The following is an 11,196-nucleotide window of genomic DNA, read 5'->3' as shown; positions in this document are numbered from 1 at the left end:
TGCTCTCAAACAAAACAGTCTACATTTGTTAGTTGCACTTTCCTGATAAGGACATTGTACTACAGTACTTGGTGGTGAATTGAAAATTACTATTTCTTTTATCACTTTTACAGTGCAAGTATTTGTAAGAAAAATGGATATAAAATGAGCACTGTACACATTGTATTGTGTTGTAATAGAAATATATTTGAAAATGTAGAACATCCAAAAATATTTAATTGGTATTCTATTGTTTAAAAACTGCTTAATTGCACTGTTAGAGTTAGTGTGAGTTAACTGCAATTAATTGTCAGCCCTACTTATTTGCTAAAGTCATAATGATACTGGCAACAAAGTTTTGCTGAAATAAGCTTCATTTCCCTTTTGAGGGTAGGCAAGGCATTCATGGTGGCTTTTATAGAATGTAGGTATTCCAGAACCCCTGTAGAAAGAGTAGCTTAGAAAAATGCATCGGGAACAGCTTCTCTCCCATTGATTTAAAGTTTGCACAATGGAGCTGTACTCAAGCACTTGTACACATTCACAGCAGTAATAGTTGCAGTTGGGGGCCTCCATGTGCTACCCTGCTGCAACTGGGCCCCTTTGTGCTAGTTACTGAATATGACCAGATTTCAAAATACTGCATGATTACAGAGAACAGTTATCCCCATTTTACAAGTGCTATCATGGGGCCCTTTTATAGAGGTACAAAGCATAGAAATGACTCATGAAAATGACTCATGGGAATAAGAGGGCTAGGAATAACTTAAGACATGGTCATTTACTACCTATCATAGCACCCTCAAGCTTGGCTTGGGTTTTAGATTAAAGAACTTTACAAATAAAACTGGGCTGCTCTGCACTATAGAGTGTTTAAACATTGCTCTGCAAGACTCAGGTGATAGCAATGTAAGTCTCATTTTCAAAATGTGACTTCAGCACGTAGTGTCTATATCACTTGTAAATGAAAGTTGGCTCAGGGAGGTCCTGCAACGCTGAGTCGAGCAATGCCTAAATACCTTTAAGCACAAGGGCCCCAATGTTTTGGCTTTCCCAGGGTATGGGCACTGTACCACCTTCATTTGAAATTCAAAAGCTCTTATTTTAAATCTCTATTATGTTAAAGTGGGGTTTGCTAGGTATTTCATAGCAGTGATTGCTATCTTTCCCAGCTGACAGGTAGATAGGAGGCTGTGGAAAAAGCTGAATTACTCCTTTTGTTATCAAAGGGTGAATGAGGAGTCTGGTAGCACCTTAAAGACTAAGATTTATTTAGGCATAAGCTTTTGTGGGCAAAGAACTCATTTCAGATGCATCTGAAGAAGTGGGTTCCCTACCCACAAGTGTATGCCTAAATAAACCTGGTCATCATTAAGGTGCTAAAAGACTCAGTCTGTATCCACAAAAAACCAAACACTGCTACCCATGATGCTTGTCACCCTATGATGTGGATTTAGAGGGTCTACTGCACATGAGGGCTAAAATTGCATATATAGCCTTTTACAGTTCCAGCTGTGAAGTGTGGATTTATGCAACCTTGATACAGACACCAAGGAATATTCTTGATGTTTGAGATTATATATACACACTGGCCCATTCCCCACAAGAACCAATATTTCATAGGCTGTGATATTTGTGCCCTAGAGCCCCTCTAGGGCCAGCCCTGTTTTAGGATATGCCCCTGGGATTCCTTTGCCTCATTTTCTCCTGGCTCCTGCCCCAGGACTGAGCAACCCAGGTAGTGTCTAGCCAACCTGGGCTAGACCGGGGGTAGGAATCTTAAAGTAACTGCACTGTTTGCTTTTCAGAAGTTGCTACCTGAAATCTCAAGTGCAATTCTACCACAGCCATATGACAGCAACTTATTTCTGTTCTAAGTTTATCCAGAAACTAAAGCTTGTTGACAGGTGTGAGTAGTTGATTGAGAACTACTTAGAAATTAAGGCTCTAGATTTGGTTCTATGGTATATAGGGGAAGCGTCCCAGGCTTCTAAGTGTCTACACACTAATGTCAGTGGTTGCTACTATGAGAAACAAGACTAGATATAGCATGACTAATTACAGGCACAGATCTCTACTATAGAACTAGAAATCACCTCTTAGAAAGAGCAGGTTAGACCTTCATTCAAATGCAGCGACATTTTATTTTGAAGACAGGGATATTAAATGCAAACAAGTAGTATTGGAGCTGAGAAGTGATCTACATTATAGCAGTCACACCATCTCCAGACATTAGTAGAGATCTTGGCACAGTGCTTATAGTAATAGCCATTGATGTCTTTCCTGCAGAAGGAGGCTAGTACACATGTAGTCAGAAGGAAGACAGGCATATTCATTCTTCTTCCTTAAAAGTTGAAGCTTCATATTTCTAGGTCACAGGTTCTCCTTAGCCTTGGATGCTGTGAGGACTTCAGCTTCTTCAGCCTCATTTTCTTGGTTTTGTGGTTCGATGGAATCTGCAGACACCTTGCCAGATGGGGTGAAGGGTCCCACAACCCAAGACAGAGGAGTATTTGCCATCATGTATGCCATCAGCTCATCTACATATTCCTGGGCCTTGGTCACCATCTCCTGGCTCTGGGTTAGGAGGCTGCTGGACAGATCCTGGAAGGAATGGGCAGTGGAGAAGGAAGCATGAAGCTCTTCCATGTTGTGATACACCTGTTGCACCTTATCCTGAAAGTTGGTGGGGAGACCTTGAATGCTGGATACTAGCATCTGGCAGGCATCCTGCAGCTGCTGGATAATGCTGCGGGACATATCCAAAGTCTCAGACTCCATCTGTTGGAGAAACAGACGTTTAATCCCAATATTCAAAACACAATAAGGATCAAACTTGCTGCTGCTGCCGCTGCCACCTCAGGTGATGTTGCAAGGTGGCAAGTTATGCTGCCAGGTACTAATGGCAGTCATCAAGGTCGTCTGATGGAAAGACCATTGGCACCAACAAGGTCGGCAATGGGTGTGCCATGCACTCTTTCAGGAGAAATATAAAGAAACCAAATTGCCCCTTCCCTATGAGAAGCAACTTGTGATAATGGAGGCTAACACCAGAGGCAATAAGCCATGTAAGCTAGGTCAAAACAGAGCTAAGCCAAGTTAGTTAACAGGGGTGTCAGTGGTTGACAACTGACTGTAGATCATGGGTTTGCAGGCTGTGCTGAGGGTTTTCAAAAAGGGAAAAGAAAATAAAATCTAGAGAGACTACACTTCTTGGGCAGACCTTGCTGGTGTGACATCACTTTAGGGATGTCTAAGCAAGGAAGCCACCTATTAGGCTCAAAGGGGACAACTTTTTGTAATAAAAGTAAGGTCACCTGAATTTATCAGCTACTTATCCAAAGATAAGCCACCCTGCAAGGCTCAGAATAATGGCTAACCTCAGACCAGAGCTGTCCCCTCCCTGCAAGTGTACATACCTCTGGTTTTGCCAGATCTTTGATCTCACTGCCTTTTGTCTGCTTTCTATTCCAGCTCACCCATATGTGATGGAACTTCTCCTGGACTTCTTGAAGAGTAACACCTTGCTTAAGGTATTCAATCTAGAAGTGGATTAAGCATATTGAGACATTTGCACATCAGTTATTCTAGTTCCACGGTTTATGACATGCCTTCACCCCACAGAGTGGTATGCCCAATGTATCCGGGTCTAGTTACATAACACAACCATGAAGGAGGTCTCAGCCTCATTCTACCACATTCTATACAGGTAGAATTTGAAGGGCATCAGTTTTAAGAGATAGTGGAGTTCCTACCAGTCCCATGGTTTGATGAAGCTGGGAAAGAGCCTCTCTGATGCTTTGACTGGTATCTCTCATCTTGTTTAGGGAATAGCCGTAGGCACGTTGGCGAAGTTTGGTCGACAGGGAACCTAAACGCACGAAGTAGCTCCGACGCTCTTGTGGTTGTGCTGAAGACACTTCAGCCCCTTCCACAGATTCAGCAAGTTCAGCTAGAGGGAAGAAAGCTCAGGTTGTTCACCCTCTCAGATTGAGGGATTGGTAAGGAGTACAAGTCATACTGATCTGCTAAATCTTAAACTCCCTTGTAACAAGCATTTGGCTTAGCACCTATCAAGTACCACAGAGGTAACTTCAGCCTTGAAACCAAGCCCACACAGCACTAAGATTTTTTTTTTTTTGAATACTTTGATAAAAAGATACTGACTTCTAATGAATAGTCATGCCCATCATTCCTTAGAGTACCACCCTGTCCCCACTTGTTGCTCAAATCATTTTATACCCACCAACTAAAAGCAGAGACTGAGGGTTAAGATATGAAAAGGCTGTAGGATGAGCCTGCATTTGGTGACATAAGACTGAGAAGCCTAGAGAGAAGTTGGGCCCAAAGGGAGGATTACCCTAAACTTTTAAAGATAATAGACCTGTCGTTCATTTGTTCTGACCTAGTTCCTCATCTGTCATGGGAAGATAGTGATCCAAGAGCTCTTCAGATTTCTCCAGCACTGCTTCCATTCCACTTATGGCCAATTGGCCCATTCTTGATTCCACAACTGTGCTCATGCTGTCAGTTACCACTGATTTGGTGCTCTTCATACTGTCCTGCACAGCCTCTTTGGTCATATCTACCATTCTGCTCATGGTCTCCTTGACATCTGTCAGTCTGGAAGATGCCAACTCCTGTGCTTCAGATGTAACCTAGAGAAGAGTGATCAAGCAAGACATTGTACAGTAATTCAGGGTGATAATACCCCATTGACCCAGAGATTGAGGTTGGGGAGGGGAATTACCACCTGCTCTGCCCCATAGGTCATAAATCTTCAGGGGGAAGAACTGCATCTTGCTGCTAAGCACCACACCAGAGTTATGTTTAACCACTAGCTCCTGCCTCTTGACCACGTTTAGGATGGAGTGTTCCTCTGCTGGAGGAAGCCTCTCATTATTGGCACCCCTTTCATAAACATATAGCATTGTCATTTTGTCTAGGGAGAGGGTGGTGAAAGTTACCTCATCAGCAGTCTGTTGAGGGATTGGTAGATTATCCTCCACTTTGTCAGGTACTTCAGAAGCACACTCTTCTGCTGTTGTCACTATAGGAAAAAACCAGTTGTTTAATTGGTCAATGTTGCTACTGCAATATGTACAGAACCTGGCTCACATCTGTAATGAGAGCTCCAGTTCTCCAACATGTTCAGGCAGCAATAGTTCTGGGTTGTAGGTGCTGCACACAGGGCTGGCTCTAGCTTTTTTGCTGCCCCACGGAGGGCCGGGGGAGAGGGGGAGGCAGAAGAGAGAAAAGCAGCTGCAAGGAGCGCATGGAGGCATGGAGGGTGGTCAAGGCAGCTTGCAGGGGGCAAGCACCCACCCGCTCTCTCCACCCATGGGCAGCCCTCTGGCCTGGGGGTGCCTCTCCTGGCCAGGCAGAGGGAGCCCCCGGGGGCTGCAGAAGGTGCTGGCTCAGCCACTCCTTTAAAGGTGGCTCGGCCAGGCTCAGAGCAGTGCAGGAGGTAGAGGCGGCGAGTGGCGCATCCCGGGAGCCTGGCTGCATGGGGAGTGGCGGGGATTGCTAGTTCATGCCCCTGCAGGGCTGGCCACCCCAAAATTGGCCAGAATGCTGCTCCTTACAATGTGCCATCCCAGGCACGGTGTTTCTCATCTGGTGCCTGGAACCGGCCCTGACTGCACATTTACACTTGCAGGGATTCGAAACCTTCAGGGGAATTTTATTTCCCCCTTCCTTCCCCATGCAAGGTGGTTCCCTCCCTCTCCCCCAAGTTATGAACTTTTTGTTTAAACAAAAAGTCCATGAAAATAGTGTCCCCTTCAATAGTTCATAGTTCCATGTTTTCTCCCATGCATCTTAATTCAGTTACCCAATCAAGATTGTTATGACTGGCATCTGAATACTTACTCCTCCTATCTATACTGGCAGCAGAATTGTCTCTTGCCCAAGCATTCTAGGCATTACTTTCCAGGCTCCCTCTCCAAGAGGGAGATTTTTATGTTCTGAATACAGTGGAACGATCTCACTCAGTTTTACAGCTCTGAAGCTTTTTGATCAAATGTTTAACATCCCTCTGGAAGGCACCGAGAAGTTTTTCCAATGCCTTGGCTGCGATAAGTCCAACTAACTGTTCTCATGAAGGAAGCAAGTTAGGGAGTGGCTATTGCTGGTGAGCTATTGCCGGATGTGAAGACAAGTTTAACAGTTGTAATCCATTTACAGTGTTGTTGTAGCCATGTTGGTCCAGAGATTAGACAAGGTGGGTGAGGTAATCTTTCGTTGGACCAACTTCAGGTGGTGACAGACTAGATTCTGAGCCTCTCTAATTGGGAAATGAGATCTCCTCATTCTGCAATTTGCTCCTTTCAAAGGGTGTTGCTCCTTCAATGGAAAGAGCTTAGCACTGATCTCACTTCCTGGCTACACAGTCAAGGAGGGTGCAGGTTCAGCAATAGTAATTAGTGTAAACAAAGCCCTTCGTTAGCCTCTAGCAGATGTTAGTTTACATGCATGGGCTACTGTATTATTCCTATATAGTCACACCACCCCCACTGCCAGCTTCTCCTCCAGTACTGAAGGCATACTGATCTTCATGGACCTGAGTTTTAGAGATGGAAGCTTCCTGACAGGGTGTCAAGATCCTACTGTTGAGAAATCGTACCATACTAACAGAAAGGTCTGCATATATGCTTTACTCACCCTCAGGTTCAAGCTTAGTTACAACTGGCTGTGCACTGCTAACTGCAACACTGGTTATGGACGTCCCTCCCTTCTCTGCCAGGTCACAGATGGACCTCACGTAGGGATGGCTCTCCTTGGTGGAGGCGTAGGCAGTGGCAGCCAGATCATAGGCAGAGTTGACTAAAGGTAGGCTGGCCACCCTCCTCAAGACATTCTAGTGAGGCAAGGGACAGAACAGTGAGTCAGGATTGTTTAATGGTAAAAAATCTGTAGAGCCAAGAGGCCCAACAGCTGCTTCTGAAGTTAGAGTACTGGGTCACAAGGTGAACTAAAGCAAGAAGCATTTTTAAATATTATAAACCAAGCTATTTTGCAGCATCTGGAAGAGCAACTGCCCAAATCTCTAGACACTGAGGTGTGCATATGTGAAGCCTGCTACCAGGTCACAGCCAGCCATCTTTAGTATTCACATGTTAATACAGCAATGCTTAAGAGGGAGCACCTACCTGTTGGTCTTCTTCTCCATGCTCTGGGGATGCCATAGTTGTCTCTTTTCCATTAGAAGCCATGGTATAATCAGATATACCTGAAAAGGGCAAGACGACAGGCCTGAAGTTACAAGTTAAGTTTCTTCAGGAAAAGTTACAGGACCCTAAAGACAAGAGTGGTGTTCTACTCCAAAAAGGGAACTAGAAGAAATGGCAGGGCCCTCATCAGATTAACAAGGAACAAATATTTAGAGGAATAGGGAGCTAAACACATGGTCACTGCCTTTTTTTTCAGTTCTACTACAGCTAAGGAGAAAGGAAGTAGGAGGATTCCTTCTCATGGCACAGAGTGGATGAAAACCTTCCATTTTTTTGAGACTACATTAAAGACAGTAGGTGTCATTACTACTAAAGGCCATTTAATAGTTCTAACTACAGGGAAGGAAAGTTAAGAATGTGATCCTGTCTCACCAGCTAAGAGACTTAAGGCCAGTGAGCATTAAGTTCCCCAGACTCAACTTCCCCAATCCTGTCCTACCCACAGCTTCTTAATACAGACATTTACACATCCAAACATTTCTTAGTAGCATAACTGCAAAGCCCTGACCAAGAAATTGTATAAACAATGAAGAAAAAAAAAAAAGACTAAAAACCTCACCAACAAGTCCCACTCCTTCAAGAGCCAGCCCCAAACCAACCCACTGATCTTTCTTAGTACTCCAGACACTGCTTTACTCCACTCCCCCCATGGTCAGATTTTATACATCCCCGGTGATGTAATTGTGAGGGGAGGGAGTGAAATACTCAGGACTGACAGTTCAGGGAATCAGTGAAAAGAAGGCTTTGCTAACCAATAGGAGAATGCAAATCATTTGGGGACTGCAAAGATTGGGAGTGAGTTATTCTCCAAATGTGATTCCAATTAACCCCACTGGGTCTTTGCTGTCATCCAGGTGAACTCACTTGGAGTCCACAGCCTGCCTAGAAACAGTTGCTAGTTAGGATGGGTAACATTTTCAAAAACACCTGTGTGACTTAAAAAATCATGAATTGTCATTGCCCTTTCCAATGGGAAATGGGAGAGAAATGTTTTTTTAAAAAAAAAGGTAGAGAAAAGGGTAAAAAATTGAAACAGAACTTTTCATTTTGTTATGAAAAATCTAAAAACAAAAACCAAAAAAACCCAAACAAATAAAAAATCAGCCAAATATAGACCATCTCTGGTGGTAAGGTTGCAGATAGCAATGTGCCTGCTTCACCTGCATGTTGGCCATAGTTTCAAAGTAAAAACTGGCACACTGGAACAAGGAGTGGCATATTGAAGACAGGTAGTTTTTTCCAGTGATTACCATACTAGCCTAGGATTTGAGCTGGGTTCAATTTTAGGCTCTACCACAGACTTGCTGTGTGACCTTGTTCAAGTCACTTAGCCTTTCTGTGCCTCAGTTTCCCCTTTGTACAGTGGGGATAATATGGCTTCCATGCTTCATAGAAGTTTTGTGAGGTGCTCAGATACTCTGGCAATCAGGGCTATATAAATATCTTAGATAGATAGTGAAGCATTTTGTTGGGGAACAAGAGTTAAGTAGGGTAACTGAAAGAATTTGCCCTTCTCCACCTTCATCCCCCTTTCAGAAAAAAGGAAAAGTGTGCCACTTTCTGTTTCAGGGAAGGGTGGGAGAAAAGTGTGTTTATTCTTCTGTCACCCCCTTCATTGTTCTCCCTCAGAGTTTGAATTGGAATTGTATTGAATTGGAAAAGAAGTGGTGGTACTGTCCCAAGTCCTGCCCACAATCCAAGCTCTGCCTATATGAGATGCTACTTTAGCAGATTGTGCAGGTGTACAAAACATGAGCACACATGGTCTGCTGGGTTCCCCTTGGGGCTTGGGTCCCTCTCTGTAAGGTTCAGCTACACCACTGGATATAACCAGATTAATATGGAGGCACAATAACCACATGCCTGGAACCCAGTCATGTGATTATGTCAATCTCAGCTGTTATTTAAAAATAAATGTTTCTACTCCACATGGCTGCAAAGAAAAGCTTGACATTATCCTCTGAATAGAACTGAGACAGTGATCATAGACTACCAGGATTAGAAAGGACCTGAGGAGGTCATCTAGTCCAACCCCCTGCTCAAAGCAGGACCCATCCCCAAACAGATTTTTGCCCTAGATTCCTAAATGACCCCCTCAAGGATTAAACTCAAAATCCTGGGTTTAGCAGGCCAATGCTCAAAACACTGAGCTATCCCTCCCCCCAAAGTGATGTCTGCCTGTGTCTGCCCCCAACCTCCTGCAGAGGGAGAAGCAGCATCCATACCAAGGGAGGTAACTCTTTACCCCCCACTTGGCCCTTGATGTTCTTGGTGTGTGCCCACCCACCTTCCCAGGACTTCGACAGGTAAATGCCTAGCTGGGCTCTGTGGGATTGGTGGCATCTGGTCTTTTAGCCCCAACGGTCAGATGTTGGCCATGGGAGTGTGAATAGTTTCCGAATGACATCCACTCTCACCATGAAAATGAAATGCCACCCTAGGTAGTTTATGCAGATCTGCAATCCTCCCTATCTTTTCTTGCTTACTTTGATCAGCTGTGAAATAGTGAAAAATCTAGACATGTATATCACCATCACTTGTGTTGCCTGCCCAGAACTGGGCCCCGAGATGGCAAACAGGGGTTCGTTGCCCGCTGTGCTTGGCACCAATAAAGACACCGAGGGGAGAAAGCAAGCCAAGTTTATTTCAGAGCTCTGAAATGGCACTAGGAGACCAGCATGTCTCAAATCAAGTGTAGCACATACAAATAAAATTTTCCCTTTTATATTCCAAGCTGTTTCTGTGTAAGCCTTTGTTCTGTTACTCCCTCTTACCCCTCCCACCCCTCCCTTCTGTAGCAGTTACAATTAGAAAAGTTCCCATTCGTCTGCTTATCTCTTGGCCTTGAAAGGCCTGTTTACAGCAGCTGCCTGCTAGAAAAGCTGACCCTTACATTTCTGCTTCAGCATGTAAGCCGTTAGCATAGAAGTAGGTGAAAGTTCTCAAGATGGAGTTTTGTGGTTCAGGTAGGCCCAGAGCAGAAGAGCTTCATCGGCTCTTTTGGCCTTCCACTCTCCCGAGTTACCTGGTAGCTATGCCTAGTGACACCAACAATCCCTCCTTTGAGAACACTCAACAAACCTTTGTCAGAGTTTTCTCATACTCTAAAAACAAAATGCGATTAAGCTCCATGCAATCAGGATTATCAATGAGAGAATATAAAGGAACCTCTGGGGTATGGGAGGTACAAATCTTACATATGAGCACTTTACAGCAAATGAGCAAAAGGAAAAGAACAAAACATACCACCACACCTGTGAGCAAGATGCAAACAATGCTTCCCCCTATACCTCTTAGTTTCCCTAAACCAGGTATCCAACCCCAAAGGGAATCCAAAATAGTGTAGTGTTACCATATTTCAGCAAGCAAAAAAGAGGACGGGAAGAGCCCTGCCCCTGTCCTGCCCTAGCCCCGCCCCTGCCCCCCCACTTCCCGCCCCCCTCAGAACTCCCAACCCTCCCCTGTTCCTTGTCCCCTGACTGCCCCCTCCTGGGACCCCTGCCCCTAACTGCCCTCCAGAACCCCACCCCCTACCTAAGCCTCCCTGTTCCTTGTCCCCTAACTGCCCCCTCCTAAGACCCCCCCCAACTGCCCCCCAGGACCCTACCCCCTACCTGTATCCTGACTGCCCAAAACCTTTTCCACCCCCCCAAAAAGCCCCCCCCCCGAACTCCCGACCCCCCCCCCCCCCGTCTCTTGACTGCCCCCTCCAAAATCTCCCTGCCCCTTCTCCTGCCCCCTGGCCTCCTTACCCTGCCGCTCAGAACATGGTGTTGGGCTCTGTGCGGAGCCGGACACGTGGCTGCGCTCCCCAGCGCAACACACAACCCGGTCCCTGCCCCTGCACAGTGTTGCCGGAGCGGGGCGCTGGGCTGCAGGGGAGGAGGAGCTGCCGAGGCCCGATGCAAATGGCCCGGCAGGATGAACGGCTCAGAATGCAGGGAGGGAGAGGGAGGGAGGAGCTCTACAGCTGCTCCGGAGTCCA

General features: G+C 45.5%; 1 protein-coding gene across 1 annotated transcript; it reads right to left on the bottom strand.

The window, feature by feature from the left end:
- Positions 1-2,328: 2,328 nt before the first annotated feature.
- On the bottom strand, positions 2,329-7,818 carry LOC128830463 (perilipin-3-like). Its single transcript, XM_054016293.1, has 8 exons — positions 7,771-7,818; positions 7,131-7,210; positions 6,643-6,838; positions 4,947-5,029; positions 4,385-4,637; positions 3,735-3,931; positions 3,399-3,521; positions 2,329-2,760 (listed from the first exon to the last, which is right to left on the bottom strand). Exons 2-8 carry the CDS (start codon positions 7,191-7,193, stop codon positions 2,353-2,355), a joined length of 1,323 nt encoding a protein of 440 aa, XP_053872268.1. The 5' UTR covers positions 7,194-7,210; positions 7,771-7,818; the 3' UTR covers positions 2,329-2,352.
- Between the last annotated feature and the right edge of the window lie 3,378 nt (positions 7,819-11,196).

The sequence above is a fragment of the Malaclemys terrapin genome, chromosome 1, assembly GCF_027887155.1.
Source record: "Malaclemys terrapin pileata isolate rMalTer1 chromosome 1, rMalTer1.hap1, whole genome shotgun sequence".
Classification (NCBI taxonomy): Eukaryota; Metazoa; Chordata; order Testudines; family Emydidae; genus Malaclemys; species Malaclemys terrapin.
Note: the sequence above shows the minus strand (reverse complement) of the source record. Positions and strands in the feature narration are given on the sequence as shown.

Bases quoted from the DNA above. Each gene is read 5' to 3' on its own strand.
- LOC128830463 (XM_054016293.1), bottom strand. From the start codon at position 7,193: ATGGCTTCTAATGGAAAAGAGACAACTATGGCATCCCCAGAGCATGGA. The intron at 5,030-6,642 runs GTGAGTAAAGCA...TTTTTCCTATAG, and splicing joins AACTAAGCTTGAACCTGAGG to TGACAACAGCAGAAGAGTGT. The intron at 2,761-3,398 runs GTATGTACACTT...TTTCTCCAACAG, and splicing joins AAGATCTGGCAAAACCAGAG to ATGGAGTCTGAGACTTTGGA.